Genomic DNA, 19,699 nt, shown 5'->3' with positions numbered 1-19,699 from the left:
GACCTGGGTTCAAATCCTACCCCTGATGACCTTGGGCGAGTCACTTAGCTTACTTGGGCCTCAGTTCCCTCATCTATAAGAATGTAGGTGTTGGACTAGAGAGATGGTCCTATGTAATAGATTAGTAAATAGAACGTTAGACTTTGATCAGAAAGATCTGGATTTGAATTCTACCTTGGACACGTAACTGGCTGTATGTTCCTAGGCTAGTCACCTTACTCCTCTGAGCTTCAGATTCCTCATCTACAAAATGGAGATCACCCCAGTCACTGTTGGGTCATAGAATCCCATAGTCGGAAGGGACGTCGGAGGCTGTGAAGGTCTGCTTGCCCCTTAACCCTCTCTAGCTAGCAGTCCTCAGTCATGCTTCACATGCTTCTTTCCCATCTGCTCAGGCACAGTGCACCATTTCCCCTTCTTTCCAGCCTGGAAATGCATAATTACATCAGTATTGTATTGTTGCTGTCGATCAGCTCTGCTCACCATTCCTGTGACTCCTGTAGCAGCTAACTCGCCCTGGAGACTTGGATCCTTATAGATTTAGGATGCCTGCCCTGGGACCCTGCTGTCCTGATTGGGAAGTGACTCTTGTGCAGCCCCTGTTTGTGCTGACCCCCCCCAAGCTTCACGTCACCCCAGCTGTCTTCGGGCCAGCTGCCTTTGCTGATAGTGTATATCTGCCTTGCTCTATTCCCTTCCAAGTCTGGAAGCATAATCTGAAATAGATGGAGAAAGAATGTGTACAAGGATGATTGATAAAAATCAACTTGTGATCAGTCTTTCAGATAAAATATTCAGGAGAGACGACTGTCCTGAGGACCAAAGAGAGAACTGTATTTCAGTCAGTCAAAAATGAAAAACATCTCTTAAGTGCCTGCTGTGTGGTGGGCACTGTACTAAGTGCTTCAGATAAATAACTGTGCTGAGAAGACCTGTTTGAAGTTAATGCAATGATCAAGGTAAGTATGGCCCCAGGGCATTGTGGTCCATCAGTTAATTTGCATGTGGCTTTCTAGAGTTTTAACTGACAAAATTGTAAATCAGATAACTATGAGAAGATGATTTAAGGACTGTTGGATTCATGTTTGGTAGAAAGGTGGATTTCTTGAGTTTTGCTTAAGGTGAAGCTGAGTCACAGATATAGGCTCTGATTGGAGATGATGGAAGGGTTAGGAATCCAGAGATACAAAGCTTTGATAAGAATTATAGGGAAGAAATTGAAACGACAGGAGACTAACCTGAACACGGTAGGAGTTAGAAGAAACTAGGGCTACAAGATAATGGCAAGCTTCCCATTGAGACAGTTGACCTTTCAGCTCTTTGGGGGGAATTTGTTGATTCAAAGAGAGGCATCGTTTTGCTGATTAACTAGAGATAGGTTGGAGCAGCTACATTGGCAGCTGATTGAAGGACAGCTGGATTCTGTTAACCTGAAGAAGAGCTGTCAGGACTTAATTGCTTTCTAGCCCACCTACAGTGTGAGAGAGGGAAAAATTCCTAGAGGTTGCCTGTTATTCTGTACTACCTTTTCTGTTTTGAGAGGAGGAAAGAGAAGGGAAAAGACAGCCTCTCTGTTTGTCTTTTGAGGAAATGTGATTTACTTGGAGACGAGGCTTGAAGCACCCCCATCTGCAGATCTGGCAGTTTTCCAACTTAAGGGAATTATTTGTCACTGAAATAGTGTAACATTTTTTCTTAGTGCCCTGTTAAGGGTGGCTGTGAGCAGTAAGAGCTTGTCATTCTTTCATCAGTTTGAGAACAGAAAAAGACTGGTTTTGTCCAGAAGGAGACCATCTAGCAAAGAGGCAGTTTTGTGTGGTGCAGATTGTTCCTGATGGGACCAAGGACATCAAAACCTATGATTTAGAGTTGTGAATTACCCCTGGTTATAGGAGTTTTCACACTCATGTACCTTCCTGCTAAGGTTTTGTTTTTTATAAATGTGCCCTCTCCCATTCTTCCCTACACACAGTGTGCACTGGTGAGAAAGTGACCCAGATTTATGGATAGACTATTCTGATTATTTCTGCTTTAGCTTTCTATTGAGGATTATTGTTTCTGTTTAATGTTAGTATTTAATGTTCTAGTTGATGCTGTCATGGTGACTGATTTCTTGTAGATGGGAAGCACACCAGTTCTCAAGAGCTACAGTGGTGGGCATATCGTGCCCACATGAGGGTAATCTCCTAGAACTCTGAGAGGTTGAATTATAGCTGTGTGGCATGCCAACCTGCTAGTGTGAGTTTGGATTGCTCTGTCAGCCCAGAGAGGAGTCCAAGCTCTAATAGCATCCTATAGAGTGAAAGTCAACATTGCACAGTGTGTGGAGAACAGGCAGAAAAAGCTGCATTTGAGTCAAGTCCCACTGCTGAAACACTCTGGCTGTGTGACCCTGGGTAACTCAATTAACCTCCTTGTTCCCCAGGTAGCTCTCTTAACACTAAAAATTGCAGGGAAGTGCCAACCTGTATTGGTAGAGAGCATCTTCTCACCAGGGAGTTCCTGACACCAAGGTAATCACAGGTGTGGACCAAAATAATTAAAATGTGTAGTACAGACTTTACACATTCAGGCTGCTGACTCAGTCTGAGAGACTAACCCTGACCTTCCTTCTCAGCTGGGGACAGGACTCTGTATTTCCTTGCCAGAGTCACTCACTGAAGATTTTTAGCCAAACAGGAGATAAAGCTTAAGTAGCAGAAATCCAATTTTTTTTTGCCAGCATTTCAATCAAAAAACATTTATTAAGTGCATACTATGTGCAAAGACTTAAAAAAATTACAATTCCTGCCCCCAAGGAGCTTACATTCTAGTTGGGGCAAGGAGAGAAGAAATACAGAATGTACATGTATAAGTATAAAAGGGGGCAGGGGGTAAATGAGAAATTGAGACGAAATGGTCTAGGAAAACTTGAAGAGGGAGGGGAGGTTTGAGCTGATCTGAGGAAGAAGACCTGAATTCAACTATGGCCTCAGACACTCACTAGTTGTGTGACCCTGGGCAAGTCACTTAACCTCTGTCTGACTCAGCTGCATCATCTGTGAAATGGGGATGATAAGAGCACCTACCTCCCAGGGTCATTTTGAGGACACAAGAGATGATGTGTATAAAGGACTTCGGAATCCTTACAGAGCTATGTTAACGTTGGCTCTTACCATTGTTCCAAGCAACTTGTGGGCAACTTTCACGAATGTCAAGTTCAGGGAAATGGCTGGTCTTCTCGTTGGGCTGAACCGTGGACTAGGAGGAAAGGCATGTTTCTGTGCCCCACCCCCACCCCAGGTGAGAACAGACAAAGAGATGAGGTACGACGCTGGAGTGTTTCCCACTTCGACATTCCAGAACCTTGGCTGGCCCTAAGTATTCACAGTTGGCATCGGCCGGTTGTGGGCTTCTCTGCAAGCCCCAACGTGGGGGCACTTCACAGCTGGTCCCTGCAGCTCCTGGTCATCTTAAAGGTCTTGGGCACCACTAGTCACAAGCTGCTGTTCATCAGCATCCTGCAAGAGAGATTTGTTGCTGAATACATCAGCCCACCGGGCTTTATTTTCTCTAAGATAATAACAATCTCTCTTTCTCTCTCTCTTTTTTGCCAGCAATAATCCCAAGATGGAAATCTCCTCCTCTCCCACACATGAGTGTGTCTGTTCCTATCTGACTGTAATTATGAAAAGTGTATCTGGGGCTGAGAATCCATTAGCAGTCCCTGCGGGCTGAGCTGGAGCGCCGCCACATCACACGGTACGTGACTCGCCCACAGAGCTGCGGTCGACAAGGCTTATATTCTAGTCTTAATGGATTTCTTCTATCACAAACCCTGTTTGTCCAAAAAAGGTTAGCAAGCTTTCTCCTGAAGTCATACAGTTTGGAAACCATTTTGATCCTCTATCTGAAGATGATTAGACACTTTGCAGGGTTTGGGGGGGCAGGTTTGTAGCTCAAGGTAAACTGAGGTAGATAGTTGGTGTGGGGAGTAGAGTGCTGGATTTGGAGTCAGACCTGAGTTAGAGCCCCTAACCTTAGAGACTTATAAGTTGTATAATTCTGGGCAAGTCACAAATATTCCTCATGTGGAAAATGGGTGTAATTAGTAGCACCTGCCTCATAGGGTGGTGGTAAGGATCAAATGAGCTACTATTATCTTATAGTATATATATATGGTAGTATATATATATATAATAGTATACACACACACATATATATATATACACTGTTATCTCACTTTATATATTAGCTATTATAATGAGCAGAGGCTTTTAAAGATAAATCGATTTCTTAGAGAGGCCATTAATTATCTAGTGACCTCAGGGAAGTGATCTGATCTTTTTCCTAATCTGTAAAATGAATGGGTTAGAAAAGGTGATCTCGAAAGTTCTTCCCCCCACTAACAGTCTGCATTCTTATATTCTAAGGGGCCCTTGCCAGCTGTGACATTGTCTGTTCTCAGGTCCCTTCTGCCTTCGATGTTCCCTGGTAAAGCAGGACCTTCCCTGATTGGGGATTCTAGGCCCTGGTTCTAATCCTCTGTCCTGCTCTGATATTCTGAATTTCACTATTCTAAGGTTCCCTCTTAGGACTTTTTTCTTTTTTCACAATCAGAAATATTACAAGTAACTTAGAAATTAGGGAATAGCCCCTGTGGACATGTGGGGTTCAGACTTCTTTAATATCTTTGAAAGTGAGCTGTGTGTCCTCAGGTGTACTATATGTTCCATTTTGTGTCTGGGCCTTTAAAAGCAGTGAGTGCCACCTCTGCAGGAGATCTGGTTCCCAGCTCTGGCCCTTTTATAATAGCTGTGAAATCCTATCACCTGCATCAGGAAGCTTTTAAATACCTCCATTTGGGGGCTAGATTTCTCTATCTCCTAATGGGCTCCCATGACTTCTTTGTGCTTTCTGAATCTTCTGCGGCTTAGCCCTGTGCCAGCACTAAAGGTAACAGCAAATGCATCTCTTTGGTCTTTTACTTTTATGGGAGCTTAGGACTCTGTTATCCACATTTGGGGAAACCCAGGCATGAGCTAGTAACCCTGTTTGCCTCAGTTTCCTTTTCTGTAAAATGAGCTGGAGAAGGAAATAGCAAACCACTCCAGTATCTCTGCCATGAAAACCCCAAATGGGATCATGAAGAGTTGGGCATGACTGAAAATGACTGAACAACAACAAGGCATAAGCTAGATTTAGGTCGTCTTTGGAGATTTTCCCAGAATGTGGGCAATCAGGAAAATCTGATCTTTTAGGGTCAGCCCCCAAATCAGACTCAGTCCATGTGAGTCCACAGCCTGGGTCATTCTGGCCCGTGATTTACGACCTGATCATCCTTAGATTCGCCTTTCCTGCTGCCAAGCCTCTCTTTTGAGAGTCATCCTCTTGAGCTGTTATTCAGTATCTCTCCTTTATTTTAAAAAATGGTTTATGGGTGCAATTTTTATATCGCTGTTAAGTACCCAACAGACTTCCCCCAAACCTTGACAATACCTTCTTGTAACAGCCAGGTTATTTAATTACAGCTAAATTACTAAGTCTCCATTATATAGGTAAGGGAAATGAGCCAACTCATTGGCCATGGCTTTCAGGGTGTGTCTCATTCTGCATTTCCAGACTGTCCTCTCTCTGACAAAAGGCAATAGCATCCCTCCCGGTCAGCCAGTGGTATTGGTGTTCAGAAGTCTTTCCATGTTTCCTTTGCTGCTTTTAATCCTTTGCCATCTGGCTTCCAATCTCACCACTCAGTAATTACGAGTAATCTCTTTACTGCTTAATCTGCAGGCCTTTTCTCTGTCATCATCTTCTTTGACCCTCGTGGGGCGTTGGTCCTTCCTCCCGCCACCTGCCTGACTCCCTCTCTCCATCTCCTTGGTCCGATCCCTATCTATGTCTTGTTTCCTAAGCAGCTGCCCCCGGCTCTCCTTTTTCTCATGATGACCATGACTACCTCTTTGTGGACGACTTGTAGATCAGTGTCTGAGCCTGATTTCCCATCACCAACTGCCTCTTGGACAATTCAAACTATAATCATAGCTGGCATTTATGTAAAAATGATTTGCTTGTGTTCATATAGCTAGTTACGGAGGTGGCATCGTGATCCCAGGTCCAGCCCTCCATCTGCCCCATCATGCTGGCTACAGCAGAGGTCGGGGAGAAAGACAGACAAAGGAGGACATTTGAGAAGGTACTGTGGGGAGCCCGTATCAAGGAAAGGAAGTGAGCTTCGTGACTGGAGTCTATTCCTCTCCCTTACCGGTTGTGCAAGTTGTTATGTGGGACTGAACCTTTTTTGGTTGTCGTTCAGACCTGCAATGTCATGGGTGTAGGAAAGAGGAGACCGTCTCTCCCAGTGCAATTAGACACCTGCTCAGCAACTGAAACCTTAGAGAATTCCAGGGAGATATGTTACTGAGAAGTTAAGTGACTTGCCCAGGGCCACATAGCCAGTAGGTGTCAGGGATAGGACTTGAAGCTGGTACTCTCCTTTATACCACAGTGACTCTCTGAAACTATAAACATGTTGCTCAGCTGTTTCTGACTCTCTGATCCCATTTGGGGTTTTCTTGGCAAAGATACTAGAGTTGTTTGCCATTTCCTTCTCTGGCTCATTTTATAGATGAGGAAACTGAGGCAAACAGGGTTAAGTGACTCGCCTGGGTCACACGGTCAGTGTCTGAGGTCAGATTTGAATTCAGCTCAGCCTGGCACTGTATCCACTGTGCCACCAGCTGCCCTGCTCTGAAACTATAAACATGAGTTATTTATAATTGTCTCAGGTGCCCAAGGATGCTGACTTCTTTATAGGATGATTTCAGCCATCAATATCTATGTAATTAATGTGAAACCAGAGGCAGATAATACTAGTTGGAATTTCGGTTACATTTTTTCCAGTATCTTATTTGATTTTTTCAGTGAAAGTTAGAGCTGGAAAGGCCCAGAGACTCATCTGTGTCCAATCTTCTTACACATACTGGTTGCAAGGTTTTGTTTTTCTTTCTCAGTGTGGGGTGTGGGATGGGCAGAGAGAATTGATCGTTTCTATTGGTAATTGAATTGATAAATCAATTGATAAAAAGAGAATTGATAAATTCGATTGACTTAAAATGGTTTTTCAATTATCAAAGGAAGTATGTGGGATTTGGAGCCAGATGTTGTGGTTTCAGGCTCCAGCCAGGCCGCTTACTATGTGACCATAGGTACAGCTTCATTTAAATACTCTGGGCCTCAGTTTCCTTATCTGCAAAGTGAATAACTTTGACTAGACGGTGATCGAGGTCCTCTCCAGCTCTAAATATATGAAAATATAAAGGGCACAAGGAGCTTTGTAGTGAGAAAGACAGGTTCAAATCTTACCTCTGACCCATACTGGCTGCATGGCCTTAGGTAGGTTATTAAAGCGGCAGGGCTCTGAGTCACTAAGACTTAAGCTGCAGATCGGGTGCCCCCCTGCGTTGGCAGAGAGGACTCTGTCTGGGTTCTCTCTATGTTAATGAAACCCCCCCACCCAGCCCCTGTCTCTGAGTGGTCAGAAAGGAGAAGGCCCATCTTCAAGGTCATAGGGCAACGTGAGAGGCAGCTCATGCCCTGTTTTCTGGCAGCCAGCTCAGTCACGCAGTTCCTGAGTCACAGCGTCTCATCATTCTTTCCCATTACCCCTGGCAGGCTGGATGCTTTGCTGACCTAATGCGAGACCATGTGTGAGGGCATTCTGTGGAGAGTTCTAGTTACTACTGCTCCAGGCGTGGGGGGAAACAAGCATTCCTCAGTGAAGTGCTTAGCTTCTGGATTCCACCCAAGGATATCAAGTGGCCCCGGCTTGTACCAGGTACCTCGGAAGGTGCCAGCTCACCGAAAAAGGGTCGTAGGCGGGTTCTGGAGGCTGCGTGGTCGTGCTCTCGTACATGGGGTTGGAGATATTCGAGGAAGGCTGTTTGCCGAGGGCTGTGACATCTATATCCTCTTCTGGCTGCATAGAACACACATGAACACGCACAGTTAGGGCCAGGCTCATTAGGGCACAGGGAATGGGACATCATCACCAAAGCGGGCCAATTGTGGACCCCTTTTTCCACCTCCCTTTTCCTGATCCTTAATTAAAATGAGGAACAAAGGAAGAGATGAAAGGCCCAGCCAGCCACTACCCCGAGGGGTGAAGGAAGGGCTTTTTAATAGGCAGATTTTCTCATTTCTGGATGCTAAAGGACTTCCTGCTGCTTAGAAGCCACAGAGACCCATCCATCTGAGGGCCTCAAAGGCAGAGAGAATAGAGCTGAAACTACCAATTTTTCGTATCCTGGAGTAGTGAGATGAAATGGAGCCTCCAGCCAGTAACACTAAAAGTACCCTCAAATCGACTGTCTCTGTGTGATCCTGAAACCACTAAGTGATGGGGAGAGAGAGACCCGGGGACACTGACTGCATGCTGCTGTAGAGGCCCGCTCCTTGAGAAGCAGCAGGTTGAATGGTGCCTCCTGTGGTCTAAGTTTTTGCTAACCTTTAAAGTTCTATGCCCTGAGGCAAAGCTCTGGTCACACTGCCCTAGTTCTAGCTCTGTGCAAAGCTCAGGACAAAGGGAGTGAGCAGTCTTGCCAGATTCCACTTGCTGTCACCAGCCTGGATTGTTAAAAGTTTGACTGTGAGGAAAATTGTTTTGCTAGAAATGAGCTCAGTTGATTCCACCTCTGTGGATGGAGATTTGGTAAACACTGGGAGAACACCATGGAAACCAATTTTCTTTGTAGAAACCACAGCAGAAACTCTAGAATTCTAACTCTTGGCATATTTTAATGGGGAATTGGTTGTGCCCTGGGGTTGGAGGGGAAGGAGATGGTGGGATAGAAAGCTGCCTCATAGTGGGCAGTAGATTATAGGACCAGCTGTACCAGGGCCCCTGAGAAAGCAAAACAGGAGCATTGGGCTTCAGGGAGCTTAGAACCTGAGCTGGAGCTCAGAGGCTATCTCATCTAAACCTCTTATTTTACCCACCCAGAAGGGTTGACTTGCCTGAGGTCATACTGGAAGTTTTGTTTTTTGTTTTTTTTTTTTTTAAAGACTGAACCTCCCTATCTCTCCCAGGTTCTAGGTGCATTGGCCATTCACAGGCCCAATTCTTCGTCCAATCAGCCGAGAAGCTTTGATCTGCTCTATAAGGTAGGTGGTGTAATGGTTAGAGCGCCAGGCCTGGAGTTGGGCAGACTCATCTTCCTGAGTTCACATCTGGCCTCAGATACTCACTAGCTGTGTGACCCTAGGCAAGTCACTTAAACCTGTTTGCCTCAGTTTCCTCATCTGTAAAATGATCTGGAGAAGGAAATGGCAAACCACTCCAGTGTCTTTGCTAAAGAAAAGCCCAAATGGGGTCATGAAGAGTGGGGACACGATTGAAATGACTCAGTAACAGATTTCCTACTTAGGCCAGTTTGACTGTCCTCAAGGAGGCTAATCATCCTTCGCTTTGGGGGGCTCTCCATACTGCTAGACTTGGCACAGACGATAATAATATCATTTATGAAGTGCTTACTATGTGCCAGGTACCAAGCTAAGCACTCTACAAATGTTATCTTGTTTGGTCCTCACAACAACCCTAGGAGGTAGGTCTATTATTACTCCCCCTTTACAGCTGAGGCAAACAGGTTCAGTGATTTACCCAAGGTCACATAGCCAGGATGTGTCTGAGGCCAGATTTGAACTCGGATTTTCCTGAGTCTAGGTCCAACACCTGACTGGCTTAGCACACTTAAAACTCCGTAACTCGGGCGATCCCCCAGCCAACACAGTAGCTGCCGTACCCAGAGGTTACCCATGTCTTTAGAAGCGGAGTTCATTGCAATTCAATGTCTCCACTACGGTTTTTTTCTTCCCTGTTCTTTTGACATAATCTCCCCAGCAAACAACACAATTGCATCTCAAACCTTTGTAGGTAATTTGGATTGTTATGATGGATCCCTTGCCATTTGTCTAACAAAGAAAAATACAGGGATTGCTGACTTGGCTGCCTTATCAAGGCCTTCTGTCCATGGTGAGTCACCAGCTGACTCAGGCCCCTAGTTCAGCCACTGACCTTTAGACACTGTATCTCGACCCTGAATGACAGCTGCTGATGACTGTACTGCTGATAACTCCTTCCGGGCAGGCCCTCAGGAGGGAAAAGAATCTTGACCCTTCAACACTGGCTGAACCAGGGGCAGATTCAGCAGAACGATGTTGTCCGAGGGGCCACTTCCCTTGGAGGTAACTGGTGAGGGCAGTAGCCAGGTGACCTCTCTTGGGAAACTGAATTTGGGGTAAATGGTCTGGTACATGCGTCATCTTTTTACAAGGGACCATAACCTGGGGAATTTCCCCTTGTCAGGCAGATACTTCCTTCTCGCAGACTCTGAGAGGCATAACTGGTTGTGTTAGGGTGTAGCTGGGACATACCGAATGCCCAGTGTCTTTATGGGCTTGCAAATTTAGAACTGGGGAGGGCCACAGAGGCCATTGAGACCAAGTTCAGTATTATTGTCCTCTTTTATAAAATGGAAGCTTCATCATGGAGATGATGAAGTAAGTTTGTCTGGGGTCATACTCCTTACCCAGAAGCAGAGTGGATGGTGTTCTGGCCCTTTCCTCGGTGCTGTGAGGAACTCTATTAAGGTGACGCTCCCCAACTTAGAAACTAAATAAGGTGTTCTTAGAATTCAGATATATGGGCAGGTGTGTGTGTGTGTGTGTGTGTGTGTGTGGACTATAGAATGAGAACTAAGAAAATGTGTGATCAGGGATTTCATAGGATCCTAGAGAACATCAGAGGTTTTACATCTGGCCCAACCCCCTCATTTTACAGAAGAGGAAGCTGAGCCTCAGAGAAGTTCATTAGCTTGTCCAGCATAATATGAAATAACAGTCAGGATTTGAACCAAGTCCTCTGACTCTAAAGCTAGACTTTCTAAGGGGTTTGGATGATAGGATTCTCATCATTGTATGTATATGCCCATGGATGTTATCTCTCTGCAGTGTCCCTAATTACAGGGCAGCAGCCCCATCTTCTTGCTTAAGAGTTCCATTCTGCCCCTTGAGCAGTCATTTGAGTAGGAAGAAGCTGCCTGTGATGGTGACTTTGTCTACACCTTCCAAAGGGTTAACCTGGACTATGGATGACATGTCTGTCCTAAGGGGACTTGGCTCTAGGTAATATTGGTGCTTCCATGAGATTGATATTTAATCTTGGTGAAATCACACATTCTGATGCCAATTTTAAGTAGCAAGAACATGGTTAGGGGTAAGTGCTAAATGGCTTTCGTTGTGTTCACAATGTTAATATTGTTCAGGCACCAATGGCCTCATTTTACAAATGAGGACAATGACATATGTGAAATGTTCTCTGAACATGGAATGTCATCTAGGGGTAGCACATGACCAAGGAGTAAGAGGTGCCACAAACTTTCAAGATGCTCCCTCCTCTTGACCAGTACACAGAGCGTAATGTTGCTGCCACCACTTTTCCCGAGCTAATGGCGGCAGTCAAGACCTAGTCTCCCTTAAGGTAGCCACAGAGAGCCTCCCCTGCCCATTTTTTACTTTCTTACCTCAAAATGCTGGAAGCCAATTGTTCTGCGATTTATCCTGAAGTAAGAATACCCAGCTAACGCGATGGCCCCAGTGATCAGTATGATGGCGAAGAATACTCCTGCTCCCAAACCAGCATGAGCAGAAACCTGAGCATGAAAGGAGTTTGTGTTACATGAACTGAAGCAAAGTGAAGGAAGCAGAACCAGGAGGACATTATATACATTAACAGCAACATTGTAACAATGATCAATGGTGAATGACTTAGCTATTTCTCAGCGGTACAATGATCCGAGACAACTCTGAAGGACATGATGAAAAATGCTATCCAGGGGAGGAAGTAAGGGAGTCTGAAAGCAGACTGAAGCATAATATTTTTCACTTTCTTTATTTCTTCTTGTTTTTTTTGTCTGTTTTTTTTTCATAACATGACTAATATGGAAATATGTTCTGCATGATTTCACATGTATAACCTATATCAAATTGCTTACCATCTCTGGGAGGGAGGAGGGAGAGAATTTGGAACTCATAATTTAAAAAAAAATTTGAAAATTGTCTTTACATGCAATTGGGAAAAAATCAAATGTTATTTAAAAAAAAAAGAGTATGTCTGAACAGGGGAGCTGTCATTCCCCATGCTGGAACTCTGTGGCCTGAGGGATCTTAGTGATGTGGAAGGCCTTTTGTTGTGGGCCAGTTTTGGTCCCTGCTTTTGATACTCTCCAGCTATGCTGTGGAGAGCGCATCTCGGTAGCACAGTGGATAGAGCACTGGGCCTGTAGTCAGGAAGATCTGAGTTCAAATCCAATCTCAGATACTAATTGTATGACCCTGGGCAAGTCAAACGACCCTGTTTGCCTCAATTTCCTCATCTGTAAAATAAGCTAGAGAAGGAAATGGCAAACCACTCTAATATCTTTGCCAAAAAAAAAAACACCAAATGAGGTCATGAAGAGTCAGACACAACTAAAACAATTGCAAATGCTGTGTAGTATGAATCTCATGCCCCTTAGGGAGCTTGTATTGGGTTTTCCATAGAGGCAGCATACTATGATGGATAGATGCTGGGCCTGGACTCAGGAAGACCTGAGTTCAGATCCTGCCTTTGACATTTACTGGTTGTATGATCCTGGGTATATATGGGATACTGAGAACACTTACCTCACAGGATGTGTTGTGAAATGTAAAGAGCTGTGCCAACCTTGAAGAACTATCTAAATGTTTACTCTTATTTCCTAAAGCATTAAGGAATAGGCAGGTCCTGGGAAAATGAGACCACAAAGGGTTAAGTAGTTTGTCCCAGGCTTAATTAACAACTGGTTAAGAGACATAGCTGGAGATTTGAATTTGGGTCTTCTGATTATCAATCCAGTCCTTCCTTTGCAGAATGTTTTATTGATGCTACTTTCTATGCTCGCATCATGCCTACTTCCACCCAAATAACCTTCTTTAGTGACAAATATAATTATTTTCTCTCTTTCTTATAAGCAGGAATAAGTGACTTGCCCAGGGTCACACAGCTAGTAAGTGTCTGAGGTCAGATTTGAACTCAGGACCTCCTGACTCCGGGGCTGGTTCTCTATCTATGGTGCCACATGACTGCCCCTCAAATCTAGTTCTTTTCAAAGAGAGCCAGTCTTTTTCAGAGCAGAAGAATAGGGAGGAAATGACTTGTAGGAGAAGAGTAGGTTCACAGAGAATGGACTTCATAGCAGGGGGGGAAAAAGGTACTTACAATTGGTGCAGGAGGTGCTTTCAAAGGCCCTGAAATTATGTGGATTATTCCATTGGAAGCAAAAATATCCCACTGGAGGATAGCTTGTCCATTGACAAATCTGGTTTCATTCTAAGAAAAGAGGAAGAGAAATATGTGTTGGCCTTAAGTTTTTCTTCTCAAATGAATTTATGTTGTAAATATTATCATTGCTTGGGGCAAGGTAGATTGTAAGATTCTTAAGGGCGGGGACTGTCTCCCTTTTACGTTTGTATTCCCAGCTCCTAGAATGGTGTCAGGGATACCAGAAGTACTTAAAAAATGCATGCAGATTGACTGAAGTCACTTAGCCTGGGTCTGTTTGTTCCTCTTTAAAATGGGAGTCATGACACTTGGATGACCTCCCTTAGAAGGTGTCTATAAAGAAAGAACTTTATAAATTGCAAAACATATAAACGCCTTTCTTTTCTTACTGTGTGAAGTGGGTCCTGTCCATAGGTAATGAGTAGTTGGCCACCTAGCCGGGTCTGTAGGGTGGTGCCATTGACCAAATCTTCATAAAATAAAGTGCTGGCATTGGAGAGATGGTGTTCGATGTCTCTTCCAGAAAGTGTCTGAAAAAACAAGTTGGAACACAAGAATGGCCTCAACAGAAGTGGTTTTCTCCTTAATGGGAGGCTGATAAAGCAACTAGTCCATAATAAAGTCTTAGAGAGGGGTTAAGTGCCCTGCGCATAGTTACACCGGTGGTGAGTGCTAGGGGCAGCTTTGAATTCAGATCTTTGTGACTTTGTTAAGGGGGAAATATCTCCACTCTGAATTCATGTGGTAGGTAACTGCTATTTTTTATATATATATATGGACACATATACGTACACACACACACACATATATGCATATGTGTGTGTGTAATATATATAAAATATATAAAGATAAAATTTGTAAATATATAAAAAATTATATATATATATATGTATACACACATAACACTGCAATGCAGAAATTATAAAGATAAAAACCTAGGTTTTATTATTATATTCAAGCATAGTTTCAGGCCTCAGAGATATCTGAACCCTGATTTAAGTCTCTAATAAGGCAAAATTCTGTTATAGTTACAGAGAAATAATTCTTTTATATATTGCAATCTCCCAAAAGTTAAAGAGGATATAGACCCATAATCCCATACCTCCTTCAGTGTCATAAAATTTGGACAACCTGAGTTAAACAATGAGAATCTCATATATTCCCTAAAAAAGTGAACTTTGTGATGACCAGGCTGCTCTCAGAAAAACCTGCAAAGACTTGCATGGACTGATGCAAAGTGAAATGTACTGTGTACAAAGTAACAGCCATATTCTAACATGATCAGCTGTGAACGACTTAGCCATTCTCAGCAATGCAATGATCCAGGACAACTCTGAAGGACTTAGGATGAAAAATACCATCCATCCCCAGATAAAGAGCTGGTGGTGCCTGAATACAGATTGAAGCAGACTTTTTTAACTTTAGTTTTCTTTAGGTTTTTTTTTTTTGGTCTATGTTTTCTTTCACAATATGACTATTATGGAAATGTTTCGCATGACTACACACGTATAGCCTATATCGAATTGCTTGCTTTCTCAATAAGGGAGGGGGTGGGGAGGGAGGAAGGGAGAGAATTTGGAACTTCAAAGTTTTAAAAACGAATGTTATAAATTGCTTTTACATGTAACTGAGGAAAAATAAAATATTAAATAAAAATTTAAAAAAGCAAAAAAAAAAATAAAATCCTATCAAGAAATGAACTTCATCAAACAAATCCTATAGGTAAGCCAAGTCAGGTTATAGATGAAAGTACGAGGGAAGCTTTACATGTCACTAAGATAACCAAGAGGACTAGGCATCAGAGAAATCCTTCCTTCAGCAGTTGGGGAGGAGAGTTACCCAATCACTAAATCACTTGGACTCCCTTTGGGCTATGTGTCACCACTTTAAGAATTGGGGAAAAAAAATCCTTGGTGTTTTTTTCCTTTATGCCAACACTGGGAATGGGGGGAGATTTTTGGAAGTCTTCAGACTTGTTAGCAGTGAGCAAAGCATGATATGTTGGAAAAAACACTGGCTCAGGAGTTATGGGGCCTGGATTCAAATCTCACCTTTGACACTTTGTTCTTGCATGACTTTGGCTATTTATAAACCTATGATTCTGTTACCTTCTCCTATCGCCAGAATGAATGGTTGGGTTAGATGGTTCCTCAACTATCTTATATGTGAGATACTTAGCTTAGGGTTTAAGCAACAGAAAATGGTGACTCAGGTAAAAAGATGCTAGGAACTCTCTTTTCCTGGAATCCATCATTGTGACATAGGGATGGCATGATAAGATCTTACATAAATTTATGAAGTGAGGGGACTGCAGTAGATTAGAGGTTCTTAATCTTTTTTGTGCCCTGGGCCCCTCTGGAAGTCTGGTGAAGCCTGAGGACTCCTCAGAATAATATTTTTAAATAACTGAAGGAAATACTAAATTTCTCCCAAAGGTTAGTGAAAGTAAAGATGTAAAGTTTTCCTCACCCAAGTTCACAGGCCCTGGAATAAGAACCGTGGACTCGTTGGTCTCTGACATCCCTCTTGGCTCCAGATTTGTGTGTGAATCTATCACCCATCCCTGGGCCTCAGCTTTCTCATTTGTAAAATAAGAGGGTTTGACTAGATGGCCCGTGAAGTCCCTCCTAGTGCTAAATTGGTTAGTCAATTAGCATTTATAAATCTATGATTCTATGACCCTTTCCTGTTAGAAATCACCTCAGTTGTCTTTTATGTCAGGGTTAAAGCAACAGAATACAGTGACTTGGATGAAAAGGTGCTAGGAACTTACCTTGTTTTCCCAGAGTCCGTCATTGTTTGGTACAAAGAGTGTACCGTGGGTCGACAGGTCAGTCAGGTGCTTCAGGAATGCTTTGCCTCTAGATGAGCTATTGGAATATACCAGAATTTCCTGGGGAAGAGATGGAATACTTTGGGTTGGCCAAAATGTCTCTGGACCAAGGGTGCTTGGGACACGTGGAAGGCTGGGCATATTCACCTGGCTTAGATTTTCAGTGATGGCGGTCATTGAGATCGGCCATCCTACCTTGGGTGAAAGGCAGTGTGGTACGGACTCCAGATTTGACATCGGAAGACCTGGGTTCTAGGCCCAGTGATTTTCCCCTTAAGAGACAGATGATCAGGCCGCTTGTTTCTAACAGTCTTAGAGAGCTGCTAGGGGCTCAGAGAGGTTAAGGTATTTATTTGCTCACAGAGGTGATGAATGTAGGTGGTGGGATTGATAGCACATCTTTCTTTCTCTACTTGCTTCCCTCTGCATCAGATCATGTAAATCTTTATGTGCTTCTCTGGGTCCGTCACATTAGCCCTTTCTTGTAGCAAAGCAATATCCTATTTATTAATGAACCATGATTTGCTTAGCGATTTCCCTGTTGATAGGCATCTACTTTGTTTCAAGTTCTTGGTTATTACAAGAAAATGCTGCTATAAATATTCTGGAGGGTATGGGGACTTTCTGTTTCTCAGTGACCTCCAGGAAGTATGTGCCTGGTAGTAGAATCTCCAGGGAACCCAGGTCTTATAACGCCAAGTCCAACATTCTATCCAGTATGCCACTTATGTTAGGCAGGCATGGTGTATTGTCTTTGCAGTGAGAAGACTTGGGTTCAGATCCTGCTCTTGACATTTACTTCCTGTGTAACCTCGGGCAAGTCAAGCACCTTCTTGGGCTTCCATTTTCTCATCTGTACAATGAGCCATGGGTTGGATCAGATGGTCTTTGAAGTCCTTTCCAACTCCAAATTTATGATCTTGTGATCCTCAGCAGCTCCTGTAAGGTCTGAGTCTCAGTTTCCTCATCTCTAAAATGGGAATAAGGGCTCCTCCCCTCCCAGGTGAGGGAGACCCACACTGATGAGATCGCAGACCCCTTGAAGTATAAAAGTGATTATAATAATAATGGTGATAACTAACATTTCTAAGGGGTTTATTACATACCAGCATGCGTTAAGCACTTTGCTGTGGTCACATTTGCTTCTCCCAACGACCCTGGGTGCAATTAGGCCCGCTTTAAAGATGAGGAAACTGAGGCAAATCAAGATTAAGTGACTTGCCCAGGGTCCCACAGCTACCAAGTGTCTGAGGACAGATTTGAATTCAAGTCTTCCTTACTCTAGGCCCAGCGCTGTGTCCAATGAATCATCTGGCTGCCCCTAATAATAATAATAGTGATAACTGGCATTTCTATAGTGATTTAAAGTTTACAAAGCATTTAACATATCTCACTTGATCTTTACAACAACCCCTGTGTTGTAACCAAAAATGGGCTCCTTGGCACTTAGTTCAACAAGCGCCCTTGAAGAGTTCAGCTTTTGTTCCCTTTGAGTAATTCAGTGTATTTCACTGGGTCTTACTAAGTGCTAAGCCTCAGGCCCAAATCCCGATTAGGTGTAAAACCTTAGTGCGTGTGGATTGGCCACTAAGGTGGGGCCCAAGGTGGGGCTAACTCCAGGGAGGGCCTAGTTTACATGTCTGGGACAGCAGAGGCTTTTAGACCACTGGGTTTAAGTCACCTCTTTGTGACGATTCTAGGTCACATGGGTGAGTCGAATGTGTGACTCACCCCTGACGCTGAAAAAGATATAAAAACCAGGGGTTGGCCGTCTGTTCTTTGGAGCTCCTCCTTACAGCAGTGGTGGCATGCGTGACTCTGGGCCAGCCCTTGTTCTGAGCTCCCGGGCTGAACCTAGATGTTGGTAACTATGAATCTGTACTGGGTCTGTCTGTTGATGTTTGTAATCTGTTTGTATTTGCTCTGAAGTTCAGGGTGCTGGCTTTTTCCCCTGAACTAAGTGAATGCTGTCTGTATGCTGAACTAAAGTGAGCTGGCCAGCCCCTTCACCATGCTTTCCTCAGTTCAGCAGATCCAAAGCGTGCTGGCGGCTCTCCGGGGGCTGGCTGTGGGTGGCTCTCGCTCCCCCACAGAAGCTGCTGGCCGGATTGTGGGAACCACCCCCAGAAGGAGGGAGCTGTTGTCATCATCCCCATTTTACAGGTGAGGAAACTGAGAGAGAGAAAGTTGATGTGACTCGTCCAGGGTCATGCAGCTAGTAAGTCCATGAGGCAGGTTTCACACTCAAGTCTTGCTGACTCACGTAAGATTATTTTATTTTCTTTCATTTTTTTTCTTTTTCTTTTGGAGGGGGGAAGGCAGAGCAATTGGGGTTGAGTGACTTGCCCAAGGTCACACAGCTAGTCAGTGTTTCAGGGGTCTGAGGCCACCTTTGAACTCAGGTCCTCCTGACTCCACTACTCACTTCGCCACCAACGGCCCCTCCAAGTAAGATTAGAAGTCACATCCTACCACCGGTGCTTCACCAGTTCTTTCTATCTCTCACATGCCACCACTCCCTAAGGACACAAGTAAGATTTGAACTCTAATCCACCCTATGATGGGCTCTTATGACCACCTGCTTGGATTGTAATTGCAAAAAGCTCCATAATCTATTTCCTCCCTGTTTCGATCTGTTCTTTTCCGCCTGCCAGACTAATCTTCATGTCTTGACCCAGTGAAGTAATTCCTTTGCTCAAAAATGTTTAGTGGCTCCCTATTGCCCCCTTCATTCTCGAAGAGGACCATGACATCAGGGAAATGATGACGTGACTTGCAGTTGACTTTGATTTGAGTGAGGGAGGGCTGTGCAAGGTCACCAGTCTCACTCTCTCCTCCAGAGCCATCTGGGTCCAGTGACCAGATATTCATCAGGATGACTGGAGATGACCCAGGATGCAACGGGAGACCCTGGTCCTTTCAGGCTAAGGTCTTAAAGCTAACTCACGTTGCCGGGTCTTCAAGGCACTTTCTGATCTGGGACCACCTTGACCTTCCAGACTTATTTCATACTACTCTATTCTATTGGTTTTATTATGCTTTAGCTGGAAATAATGAATATTTGTTGAATTGAAATAAGTCAGAAGAACTGGGTTCAAATCTTGCCCCTGATAACTTACTCCCTGTGTGACCTTGGACAAATCACACAATTTCCTTGGTCTTCCATTCCATCAAGTATAAAATAAAGGGGTTGGACTAGACCAGCCTCTGAGATGAACCCAGATGAACCTGATACGAGATGTAAAAAAAAGTTTACCCCCCTTTTTCTCACCTACTTTCCACCCTGGTCCTCTCCCATTAGGGCCTTTGCTTTCATAATTTAGGGTTCTTCTGGATAAGCCAATGCCTTCAATGCTAATACAGATTAGCAACTTTTCTGCAGTTCATAGTCTAGAGAGTCACCCAAGGTACTGCCTGAGGTTAGGTAACTTGCCCAGGGTCATGCTGCTAGTAAGTGTCTGAGGCCAGATTTCAACTCAGGAAGATAAGTCTTCCTTACTTCAGGCCTAGCACTCTATGCACTATGGCACCAC

The 19,699-nt window shown here is 44.0% G+C and overlaps 1 protein-coding gene across 3 annotated transcripts in view; it reads right to left on the bottom strand.

Moving 5' to 3' along the window:
- Positions 1-3,008: 3,008 nt before the first annotated feature.
- Positions 3,009-19,699, bottom strand: part of STAB2 (stabilin 2) — a 171,397-nt gene continuing 154,706 nt past the window's right edge. For all 3 annotated transcript variants that reach the window (XM_036760302.1, XM_036760303.1, XM_036760304.1), the window contains 6 exons: positions 16,107-16,226; positions 13,723-13,863; positions 13,271-13,381; positions 11,556-11,684; positions 7,838-7,954; positions 3,009-3,500 (listed from right to left, as the gene is read on the bottom strand). In XM_036760302.1, the coding sequence (XP_036616197.1) occupies positions 3,453-3,500; positions 7,838-7,954; positions 11,556-11,684; positions 13,271-13,381; positions 13,723-13,863; positions 16,107-16,226 (666 nt within the window). In that variant the 3' untranslated portion in view covers positions 3,009-3,452. The remainder of the gene's footprint in view (positions 3,501-7,837; positions 7,955-11,555; positions 11,685-13,270; positions 13,382-13,722; positions 13,864-16,106; positions 16,227-19,699) is intronic.

This window comes from Trichosurus vulpecula, chromosome 5 (genome assembly GCF_011100635.1).
Source record: "Trichosurus vulpecula isolate mTriVul1 chromosome 5, mTriVul1.pri, whole genome shotgun sequence".
Classification (NCBI taxonomy): Eukaryota; Metazoa; Chordata; class Mammalia; order Diprotodontia; family Phalangeridae; genus Trichosurus; species Trichosurus vulpecula.
Note: the sequence above shows the minus strand (reverse complement) of the source record. Positions and strands in the feature narration are given on the sequence as shown.